General features: G+C 37.2%; 4 protein-coding genes and 4 non-coding genes across 8 annotated transcripts; 7 read left to right on the top strand and 1 right to left on the bottom strand.

Moving 5' to 3' along the window:
* Positions 1-1,800, bottom strand: LOC120008670 (glycerol-3-phosphate acyltransferase RAM2-like). Its single transcript, XM_038859058.1, has 2 exons — positions 1,156-1,800; positions 1-912 (listed from the first exon to the last, which is right to left on the bottom strand). Exons 1-2 carry the CDS (start codon positions 1,798-1,800, stop codon positions 13-15), a joined length of 1,545 nt encoding a protein of 514 aa, XP_038714986.1. The 3' UTR covers positions 1-12.
* A 2,736-nt stretch (positions 1,801-4,536) lies between these two features.
* Positions 4,537-4,616, top strand: LOC120010001. Its single transcript, XR_005470788.1, has one exon. It is a non-coding gene; the product is annotated as a small nucleolar RNA Z199 (small nucleolar RNA).
* Positions 4,617-4,702: 86 nt separating this feature from the next.
* Positions 4,703-4,778, top strand: LOC120009978. The gene has a single exon (XR_005470775.1). It is a non-coding gene; the product is annotated as a small nucleolar RNA SNORD18 (small nucleolar RNA).
* A 100-nt stretch (positions 4,779-4,878) lies between these two features.
* On the top strand, positions 4,879-4,969 carry LOC120010002. The gene has a single exon (XR_005470789.1). It is a non-coding gene; the product is annotated as a small nucleolar RNA U54 (small nucleolar RNA).
* Positions 4,970-5,074: 105 nt separating this feature from the next.
* LOC120010005 lies at positions 5,075-5,175 on the top strand. Its single transcript, XR_005470792.1, has one exon. It is a non-coding gene; the product is annotated as a small nucleolar RNA R64/Z200 family (small nucleolar RNA).
* Positions 5,176-8,767: 3,592 nt separating this feature from the next.
* LOC120009613 (AAA-ATPase ASD, mitochondrial-like) lies at positions 8,768-10,624 on the top strand. Its single transcript, XM_038860265.1, has one exon. The coding sequence runs from the start codon at positions 8,905-8,907 to the stop codon at positions 10,435-10,437; it is 1,533 nt and encodes a 510-aa protein (XP_038716193.1). The 5' UTR covers positions 8,768-8,904; the 3' UTR covers positions 10,438-10,624.
* A 1,174-nt stretch (positions 10,625-11,798) lies between these two features.
* On the top strand, positions 11,799-13,663 carry LOC120008905 (AAA-ATPase At3g28580-like). Its single transcript, XM_038859279.1, has one exon. It carries the CDS (start codon positions 11,898-11,900, stop codon positions 13,461-13,463), a length of 1,566 nt encoding a protein of 521 aa, XP_038715207.1. The 5' UTR covers positions 11,799-11,897; the 3' UTR covers positions 13,464-13,663.
* A 4,421-nt stretch (positions 13,664-18,084) lies between these two features.
* LOC120009662 (AAA-ATPase ASD, mitochondrial-like) lies at positions 18,085-19,881 on the top strand. Its single transcript, XM_038860329.1, has 2 exons — positions 18,085-18,556; positions 18,637-19,881. The coding sequence occupies exons 1-2, from the start codon at positions 18,135-18,137 to the stop codon at positions 19,673-19,675; spliced, it is 1,461 nt and encodes a 486-aa protein (XP_038716257.1). The 5' UTR covers positions 18,085-18,134; the 3' UTR covers positions 19,676-19,881.
* The last annotated feature ends 4,285 nt before the right edge of the window (positions 19,882-24,166 follow it).

The raw sequence follows: 24,166 nt of genomic DNA, 5'->3' as shown, positions 1-24,166 counted from the left end.
AACATTGAAACACTAGCAACCCATAATTTTTTTGGCTGCAAGCTTAGGTTTCTCAAGAACAATGCCATCATTTCCAGCCAATGCCCTATATTTATCCCTCCTAGTGAAGCTGGTGCACTGATAGGACAAACTACCAGCAATCGACCTTTGTATATAATTCGCAACTTCATGACTCGTTTTGCCCGAACCACAAGTCATCTCATAAGGCAACTTGTTCAAGAACGTCACCTCATAAGCTGGACTTGGATTCATAAAGAAGTAAAATGGGTCCATCCCTTTCCACCCTCTCGCCGTCGTGCCATGAAACATGCTCATTCTGTTAGCCATCGCTACAGGAACGAGCTCATCAGTCAATTCCGCGAACAAGGCGGAGAACCGAAGCAAAAATGGTTCCCTACAAGTTGTTCCTTCAGGGCATATAACTAAGTCACCTTCTTGAAGCAATTTTTTGATCATGGAAGCGTCCACGGCACGGTCTCGAGTGAGGCGGACGGTCTTGATGGGGGAGATGATTTCGGAGAGGCGAGAGACGGAGTATGTGACGGCGGGGATTGGGCGGCCCAAGGCTGTGGAAAGGAAGATAGGGTCAAGCAGGGTTCGGTGAGAGCAAATGAAAAGGACTCCTGTTTGGTTTATGGATTTTTTGGGTGGTGGTGGCGGGGTGCCTTTGATGTAGACACGGACACCCAGTGCCCAAAAGGCATGGTATACTATGGGCATTGGGAGTAGAGAACCGGCCGCGACTCGTAGGCAGGCTAATAGGAAGCCAACGGGGATCCAGAGGATGGTTAGTAGTGCCATGATTGGCGTGGGTTTGTGGACTAGCCGGCCATCGTGGAATACTATGGGTTTTGGTAACTTGTCATGGCTAATAGGCTCCACTCCAGAGTTAGCTGGAACTATGTAGCTTTCCTGCATTTGATTAAGCATATTTTGTGAGAATCAATAATTGGGATCCCAACCGCTACCGCTAGTATCTTAGTTATCCAAGCTGTGGAGTTATGCGTCCACGAATTCACTTGAATTATGTAAAGATAACTAGGATATCAAACTGCTGAGATGTTTTATCATTTGCGTATTTCGAAAGAAAGAAAAAGGAAAAAAGAAAAGAAAGACAAACAGTAGGAGATCTTGATCCAGCTAAAGTTTAATTACCTTGCACAACTTCATGAATGGATAATCAGTTTTTCTATCACCAAGTCCAATCTCAGGTGGCCACGACGTCTCTCCAAACGCCTTCTTGAGCGCGGTAGCCTTTTCTTTCCCCACAAGAATCCCAGGTCTCTTAACAAAACCAGTAGCTCTACCTTTAAACACACCTATCTCAGTCCCAATAACAACATCCGCACCCAAATATTCCTTCAAGAACGCCTCCACCATGATCCTCGGATTGGCCGTGAGGACGCATCTCTTTCCACATGAAGAGAACACGCGCCATGCCTCCGGGTGCAGGTCGCTCGAGTAAAACTTAGGAAGTACAGCACGTGCCACGGACTCAATGTCGAACACCCTCATTCCCACAAATGTTGCAAAGACTAGGACTTGGATTCCCGCTGCTTCGGAGATGAAGTAGTAGAGAATTCCAGCTATTGGAGAGGCTAAGAGCAAGAAAAGGAGCCTCAAAATGCCGCCTACTTCGAAAGCGACTAAGGCAAAGTAAAGGAAGGAGCTTCGTCCGCAAAGTAGGGTTCCATCCATGTCGGAGACAACCGTGTCGTTTTCGCGTCCGGTTGATGTGCATTGATGGATGAGTGGGAAGTGAGGAGTAGTAGAGTTTCCTCCTCCATTTGGCTTTACCATGGTGTTTAGTAGTAAAGGCGGTTGATCAGTTTGAAGGGCTATTTGGGGTGGCTTGTGTTTTTGGAGGGTTGGCTTGCCTTTATAAGGTTAAGATAGGTCGTTAATGGAGACAAACATGTTTGCCGAGAATTCCAAAATCAATTTGTTGTTGTTAGGACAAGGCATTATTGGAAACACCGTGAGATTTGTGCAAGTTTGATTTCAAGCTTAAAATTCGATGACAAGGGAAAAGCATAATCATCCCAAAAAAAAACAAAAATTACGTAACAAGAGAACGAAATATCAAGTGAGAGTGGTTTTCTTCTTTGGAGATTGTGGATTCGATTCTTATCGTCATCCATACATGGACTTTGTTTTGTGCTCACCTCATACAGTTATACGTGTGGTTTTGCGAGCTATTGGTAGGGGTGTCCATTCGATTTTCGATTCGATTTCTAACCATAACCGAAATGTCCGAATCGATTCGGTTATGATATTTTAGAATTCATAACCGAACCATATAGTTCGGATAACCAAACCGAAATAACCATATTTTTCGGATCGGATCGGTTTTCGATTTTTGAAGAAATGAAAATGTATGAATAAATCTCAAATAGAATGAGAAAATAGCTATGAGGGACTCCAACTCCATTTAACAAAGTTTGATAAAAATTCATGATAATGATAATAAATATATTATTTCATCACAATTAAAGAAAAATAAATTTACAAGACCGAGAGAAATAATATGATCAAGAAAAAAAAAGAAAACATACATGAAAATGTCTCCCCACTTTCACTTTAGCAATAATCAATCTTAATTTATATGAATTTTAAAATGATAAGGTCACCATGAGTTTCAACTACGCAATCTTAATTTATAATTGGTGTAATGATTAGGTTAATTGGTATCTAAATTTATAATTTGTTATGAAGATATAATTAGAGTTTTAATCTAAATATGTAACTTATATATATATATAATGTATATAATGTTTGGATATTTATATAATAAATATTAATATTTTTTTGATTTTTTCGATTATAACCGTAACCACAACCGAAATAACCATAACCGAAAAAATATCCGAAATTTTACTAAAATCATAACCATATCCGAATCCGTAACCAAAAAAACCGAACCGAAAATCGAATAACCACGGTTATGGACACCTCTAGCTATTGGGAGGCTGTGGGTTTATGATGAATATCTTTATACTTTCTCTCGATTTATGATGAAGATTGTTGTACCTTTGTTGTGGGTTTATTATGAAGATCTTTATACCTTCCCTCAAGTTAGGTTGGAATTTGGATAGATTTGGCGTAGCCCACAAGTCTAAGAAGAGTATGATATTATCCGCTCTAGACCAAAATCCTCACGGATTTGCTCCTCCAGGCCCAACATTCTCGCTTGGGCTCAGAAAACCAATCATACTATGTTAGGTTGGGAGAACTCCTTATCTACCCAATAAAAATCATTGTTGATTATTACCCAATAAAAATAAACAATTTTAGGGTTATATGCAATCAGACTACATTGAATTACTCGTCTTGATTGTGACTAATTACTTGGCAGGGTTGGAGGAGCTAGCCATATTGTTTGACAATAGAAAAAAAGCGTAGTTTATATGCTATGATACAAGTCATCCACAATTGGACAAATAAATTTTAATTTTTGTAGAACATATTCCCATTTCGATATTATTCATGTAACTTTGTATGAATGTTCACTGTTCTTCTCTCTCTCTTTTTTTCCTAGTTTATTTGTTTGATTTGTAAGAACTGGCTCCCTTGGTGAAGCAATCACTCATAGCATCATTGTTCTATCCGCCAATGCATGTCTTCTTTGTGATGGTGGACAGGTCGTCAATTATTGGCTACAATGGAGCACACACATGGAGTAATGAACTAATGGGGCATTTGGTGGGTATTTAGAGGATGAGAATCAATAATTCCCTTGTTTGGTTGATTTTGGGAGGGAGGAATGTCAAATTCATTCCACCCACTATTCTCTATTTGTGGAGAATAGTCAAATTTTTCAAAATGGTGAAAATAGCTGAGATTGTTCCAATATATATTCCTATATATCCGGATCCTAACCCGGATTGAATTTTAGACGTACTTAATTGACCAAGCCCGGATTGGTTTAAATTCAGACAAGTAAACCATATAATAATCTAATCCATGTTTGAGTCCTAACAAGTAAACCGGACAAGATTTATGTGTTTGAATCTAAACTTGATTTTAAACCGAACAAAATTTTTGTTTTTGAAGCAAAAATTCGGACATATAACTTATATCCAAACTTAATTTACTTCGGATTGGACAAATTCGATTACCCGGATCGAAAAGAGTTTTGTCATCTCTAATCACATTAGCACAATTTTCCCTAGAAGGAAACACCGGAAAGCCCGAACAGGCAATTAACACCTATATGTACCTTAAGTCCACAACTGGTGAAATCCCCATTGGGCCTTTTCTTTATCTCTTTCTGGGCTTGTTTGTTTCAGCCCCTTTTGTATGTAAGCCCATTTCAATTTTCATGTCCCTAAGATGAACGACGACGTTTCAATCTAGGGCTTCTGGATTACATTTGTGCGATCTATAAATTCGGCCCTTCTTACTGTTCTCGCTGTTCGAACTCGATGGCCTCTATCTTTCCGGCGAAAAAGAGGCTACGGTGTCCTAACCTAGCTCTTCCATCTGGTTTGGTATTTCTTGAAATGTATGTTTTATCTGTTTGTGGTTACTGAAACTGATCATCTGATGAGAAACAAAAACTGCAACAATATGATGGACATGTTCCATGATTATTCGTATTTAAGTCTCTGATGATCTCCTCCTTTTCTTTGTTCCATGATTTGTTCTGTTCTTAGTTTCTATTGGTATTAATTTATTTTGATCATCTTCGTTGTCCGAGGAGGAGAAATGATGAGTTCTTTTGGTCCGTGTTTCTGATCTAACCATGACAGAGAATAACCTTACCAAACTCTGATTCCCTTTATTTTCCGATTTGTTCGTTTGGAGCTTTAGAATTTAATTAGTATTGCTATTTAATGCGATTTCCTTTGCTGTTTTGTGCTTGAGTTTGTTAATGGTTGCTCTGTGATTATTTGCCTAATTGTGGGCAATATACGCTATTCCGACTCAAGAACATGAGCAGAAATATATGAAATATATTATGAGAGCCATCCATTCTCCATTTGCTTTTCCGGAATCCTCAATTTCTATATATTTTTAAAATTTGTAATGGTTGTGTTATTCTTTCATTTCTAGTTCTGTTATTTAGCTGATTCTTCTGCAATGATGAGTTCATGAAACAATTCACATGTCAGACTTCAGAGATTCCAGCAATGGAATCAATGAGAAGAGAAATTCATCTTTTCTGAGTAGAAGTATAAACTGTAGCATTTTTTTTCCCTTGTTTTTTATTTTTATTACTACATTCAATTTTGAAATTACTTGTATTTGATGATGAGAAGTGCAAAATTGTAGAAATTCTGCAATTGCAAATTGGAGAAGCATTGAAATGGCAAGACTTGGCAATTAAATTTGGCGATGATAGGGAATGGTGGTAAGATTAGCTGCAACTTTGAAGAAAATCATGGTCATTTGGTGTGTTAAATTATCAGAAATGTTCTCAACAACAGCTTAGCTCGAACAATATGCGATTGTTTTAGTAATTTTGAGAGTATAATGTATCATTGTTTTGCTGGGTCTCATGGGCGGGCTTTGGTCTATGTATTATTTGAAGGGCTGGGCTTGATCAAAATTATAGGCTCGAAACTCCAGATTGTGTTGGGCTTGGACAAAACTAGAACATTTAGAAATTAGAATTAGGGTGTCGTTATTTGCACACATTGTTGTACTCTTTACACATTTTTTAAAATTTACTTAGTTATCCTTGTATGAAATTACCAAACATGTTTACCTTAAAAACTTATTCCTGCATGAGCCATTTCGTTTGACCAAACGCAATATCTTAACAATGTCAAAACGCACAACTTTGATCCTAACTTTTTTTCGAAACATCAGGAGAAATTCTGGAGAACCGTTCAATTAAACTATAAATCAACTCAAACTTTGATCATATCTAATCTTTTTTTTTTATTATTATATATACGTGTGTGTATATAATATGTATATGTACATGTGATGCCTCTGTATTGGTGCAGAGAGAAAATAACAACAATGGAGAACCCGCAAGCATGATCAGACATTCAGAGCTCGGACAACATTAACAAAGTTCGCACGAAGAGGTTTTTCGTTCCGACTGTGTCAATAATTCCAGCCGAAGCTCGTCGAGAATCAAATAATGATGACACGTATGAAACACAAGATGAGGCAACATCTCCGAAGATCTCGTGTATGGGTCAGATCAAGCACCATAAGCACAAGAATATGAGGAAAAAGGAGGCCAAAAAAACAGGGTGTGGGTGGGGTTGCTGAGTAGATAATAGAGATGTGAGTCAAATGAAGATGGAAGCTGTCCACAAAAAAAAAAAATTGGCTCAAATTTGACTAAACCGAAAACAGAGTGTGGGTGGGGTTGCTGAGTAGATAATAGAGATGTGAGTGGGAAGGGGTAATTTTGGAAACTCAATTTGTGTGTGACAAAAAAAAAAAAAGATAAGTGTGTGTATTGAGTCCAATCATGTGTATAAATAACTGCTCCCTCCCTTAGAATTATTACCAAAACTCGACTCATAATCAGTTATATAGCCCCGAGTATCTGATCAAGTCATTTTAATAATTTGCTTTCTCTTGGGCCAAGTACGTTGGAGTTGGACGATTGTGATGGCACGCTTACGAATTACGTCATTCCTAGCTGGCTTATATATGTAGATAATAGGGGTTTTTATCCATAAGGATAAAAATTAAAAGTTGTATTTCAACGAATGATAATCTAATTTTTTTTTTAGAAAAAATGATAAAATCTATCAATTTATCAAAATACCCTCCCTCTTTCTTCTTCTTCCTCCATCATATTGAAAGTTGGTCGTTTGATCATCTTTTTTGAGGAATCAACTATCGAAATGAAACTCTAGGTCGGTCCGATCAAGGCCCAATCATCACCAACAGTTGATTATCACTTGAGTCGCCGAAAAAACGTCATGAAATCATAGTCACCGTTTGAAAAAGAGTTAGATCCGGCCAATATGACCAATATCAATGACTATTAACACCCTCAATCAACTCCATGAATTAACGCGCATCATCTTTAAGGTTTTATTGTTTTTTCGAACTTTTTTTTTCTTTCTGAAATCGGATCTGAATCTGTAGATATTATATTTGTTACGGATTTGTTCTGATATATTATATGTTTCGAAACTTCAAACAGATAACATTTTAACAAGATAGATAACGTTTAGCTAGACAATAACATCATGACAGATATCAAATTAATTGAAACAAATAACATATCACCCGCAGTCTGTAGATCCCAAAAACCCACGAAAATCACTACAAAAAATGCCGAAAATAATGATGTGATGATAGATCAAAAGCAAACAACAAGATCTATAGGTCTCATGATGAGTATGAGTAGATCTAGTTCAAATACAACAAAAATCGGGATGAAAAATCACTAAAAACTATTATAGAACTCTCGAATAAGCCATGAGGGACGGAGAAGAAGCTTCTGGTGGCGGAGACAGAGCTTTCGATGGAGGTCAGAGATGAATCATGCGCAGGAGGCATGTGTCATGTTTGAATATGAAGATGAGGGTATTTTAGACAATAAAATCATATATTTTATTTTTTTTATGCCTTTTGAAATATTTTTATGGAATAAGACTTTTAAAAGTGTTATTCTTGAAACAAAACTCTTCAATAAGAGACTAATCTTTAATTTTCCCTAGATAATAATAATCCACACTATCAATAAGATTTGACTTGATTGACAGTCGGTTGGATTAAGTATATATGTATCCAAGATTCGATTCCAACTACAAGTGTAATTGTCTATGATGTTTAAAAACATAAAATTGTCCACTGTAATTTATATACATGTGTCTTTTTGTTTTTCTTCTTATTTAAAGTGATTGGTATAGTCTACATACCAGCTATGACGAGGCCTCACGCAGAAGAACATTCATTGTAACAGCTGTATCTGCCGACTATTTTGTATATTTGTGCTGACAGACAAGAACAAGAAGACAAAGACCAAGACTTGGCTATTGACTACGTAAACTTAGGAAAGGAGGTGGAAATTCAAATAGCAACACATCATCACCTTCTCCGCTTAATGTTGGTGCAGGAGTAAAAATAAAATAAAATGGAAAAATACATAAATAAAACTCGATTGTATAGCTAATTTAGAACTGCACTCAAGTGCGAAGCCAAGATTTAATATGAAGGAGTCTCACTGATTTATTTAATATTGGTGTAGGAGAAAAAATAATAAAAAATAAACTCAGTCATATCGCTAATTCGAATTTGTATTAAAAAGCAAAGCCAAGACTTAATATGAGGGGATCGCAGTCGCAAACAAAAGATTTTATGTTGGGGTGTGTAAAGTTAAGTGGGATTTGAAGACAGTGCCCCCGATTTATTTTTTTTGGAGTATCTATTAATTATATTGTTAACAGTACAAAAAATAACACGAAAATATTTTTTACAATAATGGGTCTAAATTAGACTGAAACCCTACAATAACACATTTTTCTCTGCCCATATCTCTCACTCTCTCCTCACTTCCTTGAGCTGGGTTGAACTCATATGCAAGCCCATCTCATTTACCTATTAGCGTGCTCACTCTTATTAAGTGATATTTACTCCCATATTTTTTCAATGTATTGGATTTTAAATTTCTCCAATATTATAATTGACAAGTTTAAATATGGTAATAAATAAAATGATTGATTATATTAACATGTATGAATTATGATTTATGCTCTTTTATTTTAAAATACACCAATACTTTCTTTTTTTTGTATGGAAATACAAAAGTACTTAAATCAACAAGACATAGAACAGTCTCAAAAGAACTTGCATTGTTGTTTCCGATCTCTCTCTCCCTCACTATAAAATTAACTCTTGGCTTTTTGCTTAAAATCCAAGCCAACCCTAGCTACCCACATTTTGTCTTCATAGAAACCCTTTTCTCAAAGCCATACATCAGCAATGGCGGAGATGATGACCCAACTGGGCTCAGCCTTTGCTGGCATGATGTTTATCTGGGCGATTTTTCGCGATCATTTCCCTTACCAAATCAGGGGATTCATCGAGAGATACTTCCATCGATTGATGAATCTAGTGTATCCGTATATCCAAATCACATTCCCTGAACTCACTGGAGAGCGGATGAAGCGTAGCGAGGCCTACAGTCGGATTGAAAGCTATCTTAGTGCCAATTCAACCAAGCATGCCAAGCGCCTCAAGGCCGATGTTGTTAAAGACAGCCAGTCTCTGATTCTAAGCATGGATGATCAAGAAGAAGTCGCCGATGAATACAATGGCATCAAGCTCTGGTGGGTTGCAGTGAAACATATTTCTCAATCACAATCATTTTCTTACCGCGCTACATCGGAAGAGAGGAGGTTTTACAAGCTGACATTCCACAAACGTGACAGAGAAATCATCACAGGATCGTATATTGATCATGTGTTGAGAGAAGGCAAAGCCATCGCGGCCAAAAATCGGGAGCGGAAGCTGTTTACTAACAATCCAAGCAATAATTGGGACTACTACAAGGCAACAAAGTGGAGTCATGTAATCTTCGAGCATCCTGCGTCGTTCGATACTCTGGCTATGGAGGGGAAGAAGAAAGAAGAGATCAAGAAGGACCTTATCAAGTTCAGTCAGAGCAAAGATTACTACGCGAAAATTGGTAAGGCGTGGAAGCGTGGTTATCTCCTATATGGTCCTCCGGGGACCGGAAAATCAACCATGATTGCTGCCATGGCTAATTTCTTGAACTATGATATCTATGATCTTGAATTGACCACGGTTAAGGATAACACGGACCTTCGAAGGTTATTGATTGAGACCAAGAATAAGTCTATAATTGTGATCGAGGACATTGATTGCTCGCTCGATCTCACCGGCCAAAGAAAGAAGAAAAAAGAGAAGAAAAAAGACGAGAATGAAGAAAACAAAGATCAAACTCCTCAGAAGCCAAAAGAGGAAGAAGAGAGTAAGAGTAAGGTCACTCTGTCTGGCCTCTTGAACTTCATTGATGGACTTTGGTCTGCTTGCGGAGGCGAAAAGATTATAATCTTCACGACTAATTTTGTGGACAGGCTTGATCCTGCTCTAATTAGGACAGGAAGGATGGACAAGCATATAGAGATGTCCTATTGTTGCTTTGAAGCTTTCAAGGTGCTTGCCAAGAACTACTTGGACATTGAGTCGCACGATTTGTTCGATACAATTGCGCGATTGTTGAAGGAGACCGACATGACTCCTGCTGATGTTGCAGAGAATTTGATGCCTAAGTCTTTAGATGACGAGGTAGAGATCTGTCTAAACAGATTCATTAAGGCACTGGAGCTGGCAAAGGAGGAAGCAAGAAAGAAGTCTGAAGAAGAAGCGCGGTTGAAGGCTGAGAATGAGAGGCTAGCATCTGTGCAGGAAGATGTGAAAGAAAATGGAGTTGCAGTTAAGGAAGTGAAGGAAAATGGGTTTCTTGATAAGAAAGAATCCGTCAAGGAGTGAAACAGAATGGGATTGGGTGCTAAGTAAGTAGTATTAGCTGTATGTCGTCCTCTGTAAAATATAAGAACTATGTTTAGTTCATATGGAAAAAAATAAAAAAATTTAGCTCATAATAATGTTAGAAGAAGACATATTCATTTCAATTCAGGCAGCTAGTTCGGCATTCGAATCCCCAAATCTCAAATAAGATTTTTTTTTTCCGATTACACGGGAAGGGAATGGGAAGGTCCGAACTCGGTATCTCTATGAAATATCACACACTCAAGTGTCATATGAGTTAATCGTAATTCTTTGAGATAAGATGGCTTTCAATATAAAGAATGTGGGTTCTTTAATGTAAGCAAAACCATATGAGAAGAGATGAAGAGTGTAGCAGCTATCAGAACTCCTAAATCAAACATTATTTGTGTATAGTGTAGTGAAGATATTGCAAGCGCAAAAATCGTACAAATAATGAAGTGAATGAGTAAAGTATCATTCCACGAGATGTGATTGAATTATGTTTATTACCGAATGTGATTAATCCTACAATCTATTTGAACAATAGAATAATTTGATGTTTCTAATTCTAAATAAGCTAAAACAATAAGAATAAAAGCTGAAATTAAGATTTCAAACACAAATGGTAAACGTTAGTCCGGTACCTTGTGTACCGGACGTGCCGTCGATCCTCCCTGCGAATACTCACAACTCAAAAGGAATCAAAACAAGGGTCAAAATTGGAGCTTCCTGGTAACAAGGTTCAACATTTTTGTATTGCTCAAAATGGGACCATAATCGATAGGGATTTTCTATGAAGAACCTGTTGAAGATTGGCTAACGATTGGACAAGACGTCCTCCAACTATTGGTTTGGTGGCTTGGAAAAAACAAATACAATAAAATGTATTTGTCTTGAAGTCAGATATCACATGCTTTTTGATAAAGACATGAAACCATGCGCATATCAACCACAAGATTCTGCCATGGAAAATCATCTTCAATATGCTTTAAATGCTTAACATGTTTGGTCACTAGTATAAGCCCATATAAATAGGCAAAGTTTGTTCCATGTTTAGCTTGGAGTGAAGCTCAGCATAGAGAGCAGAAAAGTGTGAGTGTGTGAGAGATTGAATACGGAGTGTATGTGAGAGATATTGGGTGTGTTTAAGTTTTGGGTTTGTGAGTGGTTCTTATTCTCGTAATTTGGTGATAAAGTGATTGATCTCTACCTCCCGTGGACGTAAGCAATTGATCTATACCAAACAAAGACCAAGTTCTTTAAAAAAAGACCAAGACTTTGGCTGTATTGGATATAGGAATTCAGGAGGAAACTTCAAAACAAATTAACAACTTGATCAACAAGCCATGTATCAGACTTCTCTACCTCTATAAATATACATATGGAGAAGGACCAACACTAAACCGCCTTGCATTTAAAAAAACATTCAAGCCCAGCTATACACATCACTGAAATAGGTTATGCCAATGGCAGAGATGATGACTCAACTGGGTCCAGCCATAGCTGGCTTGATGTTCATCACGGCAATATTTCGCGATCATCTCCCTCCTCAACTCCGAGACTTCATCAATCGGTACTTTCACCGATTGCTGGATCTGTTCTATCCATATATCCAAATCACATTCGCCGAACTCACTGGAGAACGTCTTAAGCGTAGCGAGGCATACAGTCTGATTGAAAGCTATCTTAGTGCCAACTCAACCCTGCACGCCAAACGTCTCAAAGCTGATGATGTTAAAGAGAGCAAGTCTATAATACTAAGCATGGATGATCAGGAAGAGGTCATCGATGAATTCAATGGCATCAAGGTCTGGTGGATTTCAATAAGAAATGTTACCAAAACACAATCATTTTCTTTCTATCCTGCCTCCGAAGAGAAGAAATATTACAAGCTCACATTCCACAAACGCGACAGAGAAGTCATCACAGGACCGTATATTGATCATGTGTTGAGAGAGGGTAAGGCTATCGCGGCCAAAAATAGGCAGAGAAAGCTATTTACTAACAATCCTAGCGAGAATTGGAGATATTACAAGGCAAATAAATGGAGTCATGTGATGTTTGAGCACCCTGCGTCGTTTGATACTCTGGCAATGGAGGAGAAGAAGAAAGAAGAGATCAAGAAGGACCTTATCAAGTTCAGTCAGAGCAAAGACTACTATACAAAAATTGGTAAGGCGTGGAAGCGTGGTTATCTCCTATATGGTCCTCCAGGGACAGGCAAATCAACCATGATCACAGCCATGGCTAATTTGTTGAATTATGATGTCTATGACCTTGAGTTGACGACGGTCAAGGATAATACTGAGCTTAAAAGGCTATTTATCGAGACCACAAACAAGTCTATCATTGTGATCGAGGACATTGATTGCTCGCTCGATCTCACAGGACAAAGAAAGGAGAAAGAGAAGAAGAAGGATGAGGATCAAGAAAACAAGGAACCAAATCCTCAGAAGGAAAAGGAAAAAGAGGAGACGAAGAGTAAGGTCACTTTGTCTGGCCTTTTGAACTTCATTGATGGACTTTGGTCTGCTTGTGGTGGTGAAAGAATCATCATCTTCACAACTAATTATGTGGACAAGCTTGATCCTGCTTTAATTAGGAGGGGAAGGATGGACAAGCATATAGAGATGTCTTATTGTTGCTTTGAAGCTTTCAAGTTGCTTGCAAAGAACTACTTGGACATTGAGTCGCACACCTTGTTTCCTACAATTGCACGATTATTTGAAGAGACCAAGATGACTCCTGCTGATGTTGCTGAGAATTTGATGCCCAAGTCTGTGGATGAAGATGTGGAGATTTGTTTGAACAGATTGATTGAAGCCATGGAGGTTGCAAAGGAGGAGGAGGAGGCAAGAAAAAAATCTGAAGAAGCAGCGCTGTTGAAGGCCGAGAATGAGAGGTTGACATCTACGCAGGAAGACGTGAAAGATAGTGAAGCATCAGTCAAGGGAGTGAAGGAAAATGGGGTGCTTGACAAAGAAGTATCAGTTAAAGAAGTGAATGGAAATGGGATCACCCCCTAAGTTTAGAACAAAGTGAATTAGGTTGTGAAGTTTAATTCTTTGTATAATAACTGTTTGCTGTAAATAGTTTAGGACGATTTGGGCTTGAGCCAAATGCGGTAGGGGATGCTGTTGTTATAAATTCTCTGTAAAATATAAGATCTCTGTTTAGTTTATCTGGAATTGAATAAAAGTTGTAGATAATATTATTTTTCTTCAAATTATACCAGCACTGCAATAAGATGATGTTTAATACAAGCTAATTCACTAGATGAGAGGAAATGTGAAGTGTAAATGTGCTAATCTAATCAATACATAAGTTTTGATGTAATCTGGAATATGATTGTCAGTAACTGCAGTAGTACTACACTAGCTTAACATTAAATGACATAAATATGCTAGCAAGTACAGTAGCTCATACACTTCAAAATTAGAAGCTCCTAAATGGAGTTTATTTCTACAGTTACGCTAGCGCATAAATTTCTCCTCTTATTATTCCCAAATATAAACTAACTTATTTTTAATAGTTTATAAGCTAACCTTTTTTTTTTCTTGCCAAATATAAGTTCTACCAAAAGGAGTCTAATTCAATTTTATTTCTTTCTGCTATGAGGAACCTTTATTGCAACACCCAACTACTCCATTATCTATATTTTAACGGTTAAATTATTTGTTATTGAGCAGCATTGACATTGAGAGGTTGAATGGACATCATCAGATCGTTCTCTTTGCATATATTTTAACATAGAGCTTGAGTAAGTATTTTTTGTTCTACAAGGATTATTATATCATGTGTTCAAGTTCCTACAGGTTTTCTTGTGTTTTCTAAGCAAGGAAGAATAGCTCTCAATATTTGATGCATTTAGACAAGGTAGGAAATTCATACATAAACACTCACTCAAGACAGACTCCAAACACAAGAAAGAAAAATGACACCAAAAGACATGTTCTCCCATGTAGGATCAGTGGTTGCCAGTTTAATGTTTTTCTGGGCAATCTTTCAACAGTATTTTTGTTGAAAACATTTTGGGTTAACAAGTATCCAACGAGATGATGTTGGTCAGACTCTTACACTTTTATACAAAGTGTAAGGTCCGATTCCTACAAGGCTACAACCCTCATGATTCATTAGTCTTATCTAACAACAGCACCCACCCAAGACTCACAAGGCAAAAGGTTTAACATTTTTGTATTGCTCAAAATGGGACCATAGTCGGTAGAAATTTAATTTTCTAAGGCGAAGGTGAAGAACAAGACAAAGACCAAGATTCTTAAACAAAAAGACAAAGATCTTTAGGGAAAAAAAAAAAAAAACCCAAGACTTGGCTATACTGTTTAGGAACTCAGGAGGAAACTTCAAAACAAATTAATAACTTTATCAACAAGCCACCAAGGTACTCTCATCAAACTTCAAACTTCTCTACCTCTATACACATACGGAGACTTGGCTATATTGTTCAATACTAAGCCGCCTTGCATTTAAAAAAAAAAAAAAAAAAACACTTCAAGGCCAGCTATACACATCACTGAAATAGGTGATCACATCACTGAAATAGGTGATACCGATGGCACAGATGAGGACTCAACTGGACTCGGCCATAGCTGGCTAAAAAAAATCGTTTACATGGATTTGTGCTTGAGCCAACTGCGGTAGGGGATATTGTTGGCATAAATTCTCTGTAAAATATAAGATGTATATGTACCAGCACTGCAAAAAAATGTTCTTTAATACAAGCTAATTCACCAGATGAGAGGAAATGTGAGGTGTAATTGTGGTAATCAAGTCAAAACATAAGTTTTGATCAGCTTTTGTAATCTGGAATATGAGTATAAGTGACTGCAGTAGTACTACATATGAAAGTATATAAGCGGCCTTTTCACCTAACAAGATGAGGCATGAGAAGACAAGCTGATTTTGTAAACTTTCAATGACAATTTCAGACACTTTTGTTAAGAAGAACATATGTAATGACTATTGAGAGTGGAACTTACAGGATCTAATTGTAATAACTATCAATTTATTCATCTTTACAATGGGGTCTACAGTCAGCATACACATAAATTGTATTTGCTTAGAGGCACTATTGATTTTTATCCTTAGTTTATGTTATCTCACCAACTTTTCTCAATCAAATTGGCCTGCAGTAGTTACCATTGTTAATGTCAGCACTTGTGAATTAGGTAGATTTAGGCTCCATTTGGTGGAGTGATTACACTAGCTTAAAAATTCCACCAAATGGCCTAAATATGCTAGTTAGGAGTCACCATTTCACCCGTAGGCCTAGGCTCAGCTTGGGCCCACGGGCTAAAGCCCGGTCCGACCCAAAATTATACTGGACTTTGGCAGTCCAGCCCTACTCCTTGGAAGGGTCTGGGCTCCATTTCTGGGGAAGGCAAGGCCGGCCCGACATCTCGGGCCAATTTTGGCCCGGTCCAAACTTGACTAGGGAACATACATTATTTATATGTGTGTGTAATATGCATATATCTACATATATAATATGTATATGTATATGTATATTACATATACATATATATGTATACATATATATTATATTTGCAATGTATGTGTATATATATATATTACACACATGCATATATATAATACATTTCCCTAAAAAAAATATATATAAATATTTTATAGTCAAAAGTTGGGCCCGGTCCATAGGCCCGAGCCTTAGGGGCCCGAAGCCCAATTCTCAAAATCGGGCCTAGTCCCTAAAAAACCGGGCCGGACAGACCGGCTCTATGCCGACCCCTAACGCTAGTGCATACGCTTCAAAATTATTGAGCTTAATTCTACACTTAAGCTAGCGCACAAGTTTGTACTATTTTTTCCAAATTAAGCACCAAGCAAACTTATTTGTAACTGCTTATATGCTAACTTATTCTATCTCTGAGGAACCTTTATTGCATCACCCAGCTACTCCATTATCTATATTTTAACGGTTAAATTATTTGTTATTCAGTAGCTCCAAACCGTGGATTGGAGCTACAAAGAGGAAGTCCTTCGAATGATCATCATGAAGGCACTAGATGATAGCTTTGTCCCAACGGGATAAGCCCTCCATCAATAACAAATCCTCAGCTGCTTTCTTGAAATATGGTCCTGCCAAAGAACGTTGGGGATGAGTGGAGGCAGTGTGTATCGCAAAAAAAGACTGGAAACTGTCATTGGGGAAATCTTGTATAAAATGACGTAGGGTAGCGACACAAAAAGAGTCAACATGGGGCACACTCGAAAAGCGAAGGATATGGCGTAGTAAACCTGCTGTCTGGAACCTGGAGGTTGCGAAGGCACATAAATGGAGCTTATTTCTACAGTTACGTTAGCACACAAATTTCTCCTCTTATTTTTTTTTTCCAAATATACGATCTGCCAACTTTAAAACTTAAAAGTATCCCAAACACATGACAACTTATAAACTAACTTATTTTTAACAGTTTATGAACTCTAGCAAAAGGGGTCTAATTCAATTTTATTTCTTTCTTCACGTTGGATTTCTTTATGCTATGAGGAACCTTTATTGCAACACCCAACTGCTCCATTATCTATAGTTTAAGGGTTAAATTATTTGTTATTGAGCAGCATTGACATTGAGAGGTTGAATGGACATCGGATCGTTCTCTTTGCATATATTTTAACATAGAGCTTGAGCAAGTGTTTTTGGTTCTACAAAGGATTATTATATCATGTGTTCATGTTCCTACAGGTTTCCTTGTGTTTTCTTAGCAAGGAAGAACAGCTCTGCCTCAGTAGACCTTTTGCGCTATCAGACAAAGCTACCCGTCAATTTTAGAATCAAAATATTTGATGCATTCACACAAGGTAGGAAATTCATACATGAACACTCACTCAAGACAGACTCCAAACACAAGAAAGAAAGAAAGAAAGAACAAAATTACAGCAATAGACATGTTCTCTCATGTATAGGATCAGTGGTTGCAAGTTTAATGTTTTTCTGGGCAATCTTTCAACAGTATTTTTGTTGATAACATTTTGGGTTAACAAGTATCCAACGAGATGATGTTGGTCAGTCTCTTACACTTTTATACAAAGTGTAAGATCCGATTCCTTCAAGGCTACAACCCTCATGATTCATTAGTCTTATCTAACAACAGCACGTCAGCACCCACCCAAGACTCACAAGTCAAAAGGTTTAACATTTTTGTATTGCTCAAAATGGGACCATAGTCGGTAGGCATTTTCTACGGCGAAGGTGAAGAACAAGACAAAGACCAAGATCCTTAAACAAAAAGACAAAGATCTTTAGGGAAAAAGAAAAGACCAAGACTTGGCTATACTGTTTAGGAAATGGAGTAATTCAACTTTTTCTTCCAGTTGGTATTCCATCTCAGTGAAACCTTTATTGCATCACCCAACTACTCCATTATCTATATTTTAACGGTTAAATTATTTATTATTCAGTAGCATTGAGAGGTTGAATGACATCAAATGGCTCTTTTTGCATATATTTTGATATAGAGCTGGCGTAAGTGTTTTTGGTTCTCTATGTTCCTACAGGTTTCCTTCTGCTTTCTTAGCAAGGACGAATAGCTTGCCTCAGTGGACCTTTTGCGCTATCAGACAAAGCTACAAGTCAATTTTATAAATCAAAATATAAGAAAATTTATACATAACCACTCACTGAACACAGACTCCAACCACAAGAAAGAAAGAAAGAGAGAAAAATGACACCAAAAGACATGTTCTCTCATGTAGGATCAGTGGCTGCAAGTTTGATGTTTTTCTGGGCAATCTTTCAACAATATTTCCCTCACCAAATTAGAAACTCTATTGAGAAGTACCAACAAAGATTGGTGAATTACTTCTACCCTTACATCCAGATCAGGTTCAACGAATTCACAGGTGAGCGGCTGATGCGCAGCGAAGCTTACTCTGCTATAGAAATATACCTTAGCACCAGGACATCTGCACAAGCAAAACGATTGAAGGCCGACGTTGTTAAGAACAACCAGTCTCTAGTTCTAAGCATGGATGACCATGAAGAGGTTGCTGATGAATTCAAAGGAGTGAAGCTCTGGTGGGCTTCAGGAAAACACATATCCAAAACACAATCTTTGTCTTTCTACCCTGTCACAGACGAGAAAAGGTACTCTGAAGCTTTAACTGTCAAGAACTTAACTTTTTGCCTAATATAATCCGTGTTTAATGTTTCATCAATCAATTTAGGTACTACAAGCTCAGTTTCCACAAACGACATCGGGAGCTCATACTGGGTCCTTACCTAAATCATGTTCTGAAAGAAGGTAAGGCAATGAAGATCAAGAACAGGCAGAGAAAGCTTTACACCAACAACAGCTCACATTGGAGCCATGTAGTGTTCGAACACCCAGCAACATTTCAGACGGTAGCAATGGAAGCAGAGGCGAAAAATGAGATTATGGATGACCTTATCACATTCAGCCAAGCAGAGGAATTTTACGCAAGAATTGGGAGGGCTTGGAAAAGAGGGTATCTCCTCTTCGGTCCTCCCGGTACCGGTAAGTCCACCATGATTGCTGCCATGGCAAATCTGTTGAACTACGATGTCTATGATCTTGAATTAACTGCTGTGAAAGACAACACTGAGCTAAGGAGGCTCTTGATTGAGACTTCAAGCAAGTCTATTATAGTGATTGAGGACATCGATTGCTCGCTAGATTTAACTGGTCAGAGGAGGAAGAAAAAGGAGAAAGAAGAAGAGGGAGGAGTTGAGAAGGAAAAACTTGGTAAAGAAGAGAAAGAGAGCAAACCCAGTCAAGTTACACTTTCAGGACTATTGAATTTCATTGATGGGCTTTGGTCTGCTTGTGGTGGAGAAAGACTAATAGTTTTTACAACTAATCATGTGGAGAAGCTTGATCCTGCTTTGATTCGAAAAGGCAGGATGGACAATCACATACAGTTGACATACTGTAGATTTGAAGCATTCAAGGTTTTGGCTAAGAACTATCTTCAGCTTGAATCACACGATTTGTTTTCAAGAATTGATGAGTTGTTAAAGGACGTTGATATGACACCAGCTGATGTGGCCGAGCATTTGATGCCTAAGAAGAATGTTAAAGGGATTGCAGATGTTTGCTTGAATAGTCTGATTGTAGGTCTGGAAAAGGCAAAAGAGGAAGCAAGATTGAAACTTGAACAAGAGAAGCAACTACCAGTTGAAGAAAGTCAGGGCTCTGCATTATTAGCAGCAAGTGAAGGTGCAGCATCTGATGCAAAGAAGTGACAGGAGCGGCTACGAGTGAGATTTAGAAATTGACAAAACATGTTTTGTCAATTTTCAATTAGTGTCTCTGTCTGTTCAATGTGTCTGGCGCAGTGTCCACTTGCTACATATAATCTTAGCAGTTTGAAGTGGCTAAAATTAAATCACTACTTGATTGCCATCTAAGGATGCTAACGGGTGGGGACTTTTGTCGAACACTTGGTATGCTTCTAGTGCACCAAAAGATATAATACCCAAAAACCAGAGATTACCTGAAAAGCTTCCCAGAAAAAGCACCCTGCTAATACAAACCTGTGAATGCTAATGATGTTAATTAACCACTACATTCTGTGAACAAAATTGCTCAGAACTGGTCATATAGAAGGTAGATGATTCCAACTTGTTTGGGGTAAAAGAATGTGGATGATGGTAATATTAGGAAAAATGCCCGAATTAAGATATGAAGCAGAACTTCCCCAAGAATAACATTCCAATGTTGAGAACACGAGTAGTTTAGATGTACTCATATGTGTGGAATCTAGGTCTCGAGTTTGAGCTTTTTATTTCCTTCCCTCGTAATAAAAAAAAATCAAATATTAATTGGTAAACTAGCAGTACATTGATGGGCCGAATGTTAATGGGCCTTAACCACTATGTCGTTTTATGCTCCGGAAACATTACTTATGCAGGACTCAGGACACTGTAGTTCTGCCCAGTGCCCACTGGCCAGTTGCCACTAGTGATCAGTTATGGGCTGGCCTTGAGCGTTAAAAAGCCCATCTGGAGCCTTAGGCCTTTATTAGTGATTAACTGTATGAAATTGTTAATTTTATTGGTTATTTTTTTTTTTTTGGTTTAACTAAATATATATACAATAGTACTAGGTAGCCCATATAGTGATAGCCAAAGGGAACCCAAGTCTTTTAAATGAAATTTTAAAGCGTTTTAACTCTTTAAATATATGTTAGATTTTTTTAAAAATTACATATTCAGAATCCGCGCATAAAACTCTTTTTAAAAAATCCATTGTCGATAAGTTTTATCAAGTAAATCTTAATTCCATTGTTTTTTTCAATGGAATTTTCAAAAATAATGAATTCAGAACTTAAACAATGAATTATAGATTGTGCTTTAAAAAACAATAGAATCTATATTAAAACAATAAATTTTGGACAATGAATTCTGGGATAAAATAGTGGAAATAAAATTATTTTATTGATTAAATCAATGCAATAAACCTGGTGGGCTCCCATGGACTACCAAATTGATGGGCTACACGTCGTTTTCGATATACATAACAACTATGTCAAAAAATAATAAGAAAAACAAATTAAAAATATCGAAACAATTTTGTTGTGGGCTGTAGATCTAAATAAATTATCCATCTAAAAATTGATAAATTGAAGGGAAAATTCCAAGCCGATACCACTTGTGAAACTTTTGGACATTCAAGTCCAGTTCAAAAAACTTTATCCCTCTTAGGTACCACTAATATATTAGTTACTTTCTTACCTTTGTCTTCTTCCTCTATCAAAACCTACCCTTCTCTTCTCTTTCTTTCTCAAAAAAATAGGATATGGTACGCTGCTTCAATCTCTTATCACTACTACTTTCATATTTTTACTCTTTAACTTCTCAGGGCTAAAGAGAAATACACTTCAATTTTTTTTACATTTCGTTTTATCAGTTAGAAAGGAAAAAAAGAATACATTTTCCTAGAATTCAATTCAATACAGTATTCAATGTATAGAAGACTGTAAATGAAAGTCTCTTTATCACTTCTTGTAAACCTCGATTGAAGTTAATTGTTAGATCATTGTGTGTGCTTGCTTAATTTTCCACTCCTACTTCGTTTTGGATATCTGTTCAATGCGTTTATGAAATTGCCACTACTAAGATGGATTTCTCTTCGACAATACGCCAACTCCCCCCTATCTGACGTATGAAAATGAAGAATCCATAAAAATTTTTGATGATCGGGTTCGAAAACCTAAAAACTTATGATGGGGGGTGGTTGTCGGGGTGGTAGTGGTGATGGTTGTCAACAAAGCAATACTGATTTTCCTTTCTCTTTCACTAGCCTAGGGTCTCTTCCTCTCACTAGCCTTGGGTCTCTCATCTCTCTTCCTCAAATCCATCTCGGCCAATGAACAGTAACATTGGTCGCCCAACGTTATTATCTGGAAAAAACTTCATATCTGATTGATTTCAGTGGCGGTTCGTCATACCACCATCATAGTTAGACTCCCCTCATTGAAGCACACAATGCCCAGTCAGGTACGGCCCAAAACGACCATCGGATATGGCTGTTTTAAAACAGTAACATTAGTCAATGTTACTATTTCAAAACAGTAACATTGGTCGGTCAGTGTTACTATTTGGAAAAAACTTCAGATCCGGTCAATTTTAGCTGCGATTTGCCATACCACCACTACCATTAGAGTCCCCTCACTGAGACGCACAATGCCCAGTCATGTATGGCCCAAAACGACTATCGGATATGGCTATTTTAAAATAGTAACATTGGTTGGTCAATGTTTCTATTTCAAAACAGTAACATTGAATGCCCAGTGTTACCAATGTTATTGTTTCAAAACAATAACATTGGTCAGCCAGTGTTATAATTTGGAAAAAAAATTCAGATCCGATCGATTTCGACAATAATTTACAATACCACCATTACCATTAGACTTCTCTCATAGAAACTCATAATGCCCAGTCATATTTGGACCAAAACGACAGCCATAAAAAGATATGAGAGAGAGAAAGACGTAGGAAAGAGAGATGTAGTAAAGAGAGAGATTCAATAGGAGAGAGAAAGTTGTTGTGATGAGAAAGAGATGCAGTAGGAGAGAGAAAGTTATTGTGATAAGAGATAGATGCAGTAGAGAGAGCAGATGTAGTGAGATAAAAGAGATGTCACATATAACAAGAGAAAAAACCGTATTTGATCTAATCCTCTTTGAAAAAGGGCAAAAAAGGAATAAGATAAAATTTAAATGATTTAAATATTATAAAAAATAAAAATGGACCTATGAGCAATAAAGTTTTTTGGAGTGGACCTAAATGTCCAACAGTTTTGAAAGTGGTATTAATATGTCATTTTCCATAAATTGAAATTGCAAATATTGTTGCATCACAATGAAACACAAATTTCTCGTATCAAGTTGTTGGAAAAAGAAAGTGACCTGGTTAATTGACATGGACAACCAAATGAATTTCGAGGATCCTTACGTTGTAATTACTCCAAAGTTTGATTTGTCTCAATTTATTGGGTTGCCTAATAAAATCAGGTCTACGACCTCTTTTTCAAAAAAAGTTTGATTTGTATCGCCTTTCAAATTATTGTTGAATTAGCCAGGTAGGAATCGAAGAAAATTCTGGTCACAAGTTCCTCGCACATGTACTGATCGATTGTGTCATTAGTTGGAAAATCGAAGAAAAGTCATATGCATAATACATTATACATCCATGCATATATGTGAATGAATTTCTTTGATATTTACAGACAGCACATACGATCTGCTTCCTTACAACGCAAAGAAGCTCTAGATCCTTATGCAAGGAGCCAATAATACTAGCTAATATTTATCTGATTTTATGTTATTTTCAATGTTTCAATTTGCACACCGAAATATTTTTTGTGCCAATTCGATACACCAAAGATTCAAATTGTACAAAATTACACAATCGGACAGATTTGCCCAGTTTTGGACAATCAATGTGTCCATGTGGCACATTGACCGTTAAGTATTGTTGACATGGCAAACGATGTTAACTAGGGATGTGAAAAAAATCGGGTTAATAGCACATTTGGTCATTGAAAGATTTTCAATGTTCCAATTTACACACCGAAAGATACTACAGGACAACGCCCAACTCATTGAGTAAGCCCAGTTACTTTGGGTCAAAGCCCAACTCACTAGGTTAAGAAAATGTCTTGTCGTATGTAGAGAATAGGCTTTACTCACATATACTACTCAATTGGATAAGTCCCAATCAATATGAGACTTTTATTCATAACACTCCCCAATACTTGTGGAATGAGTTATGTTATACCCAACAAGTGGAGTAGAGACTACATCTGATGGGATCGAATCCCTCCGTGTACACTATGTTATACTTTTGAGTGTTTAAAGTCTTTGTTAGATTGGATTATTTCGTTATAAAAATATAAATATAAAACATATGACATGACAGTACAACTCATGTAAAACTTAGTGTTACATAAACATATAAGTCCATCATAACAAGTATCTATCCGCACCTCCCAATACTCACAAGTCGAAAGGAATCTAAGCAAGCGTCAAAATTGGGGGTCGCGAGCTTCCTGCTAACAAGGGATGCATGACTTTTTTGTATTGCTCAAAAATGGGACCATAATAAGTAGCATTTTCTACGGCGAAGATGAAGGAACAAGGCAAAGACCAAGACTTGACTATATTGTTTAGGAATTCATGAGGAAACTTCAAAACAAATTAACAACTTGATCAACAAACCATGAACCTACTC

This window comes from Tripterygium wilfordii, chromosome 11 (genome assembly GCF_013401445.1).
Source record: "Tripterygium wilfordii isolate XIE 37 chromosome 11, ASM1340144v1, whole genome shotgun sequence".
Taxonomy (NCBI): Eukaryota; Viridiplantae; Streptophyta; class Magnoliopsida; order Celastrales; family Celastraceae; genus Tripterygium; species Tripterygium wilfordii.
Note: the sequence above shows the minus strand (reverse complement) of the source record. Positions and strands in the feature narration are given on the sequence as shown.

Excerpts from the sequence above, each read along its gene's own strand:
- LOC120009613 (XM_038860265.1), top strand. The coding sequence starts at position 8,905 with ATGGCGGAGATGATGACCCAACTGGGCTCAGCCTTTGCTGGCATGATG.
- LOC120008905 (XM_038859279.1), top strand. The coding sequence starts at position 11,898 with ATGCCAATGGCAGAGATGATGACTCAACTGGGTCCAGCCATAGCTGGC.
- LOC120008670 (XM_038859058.1), bottom strand. The coding sequence starts at position 1,800 with ATGGTAAAGCCAAATGGAGGAGGAAACTCTACTACTCCTCACTTCCCA. Across the intron at positions 913-1,155 it reads CATTCATGAAGTTGTGCAAG|GAAAGCTACATAGTTCCAGC; the intron begins GTAATTAAACTT and ends AATCAAATGCAG.
- LOC120009662 (XM_038860329.1), top strand. The coding sequence starts at position 18,135 with ATGACACCAAAAGACATGTTCTCTCATGTAGGATCAGTGGCTGCAAGT. Across the intron at positions 18,557-18,636 it reads CCTGTCACAGACGAGAAAAG|GTACTACAAGCTCAGTTTCC; the intron begins GTACTCTGAAGC and ends CAATCAATTTAG.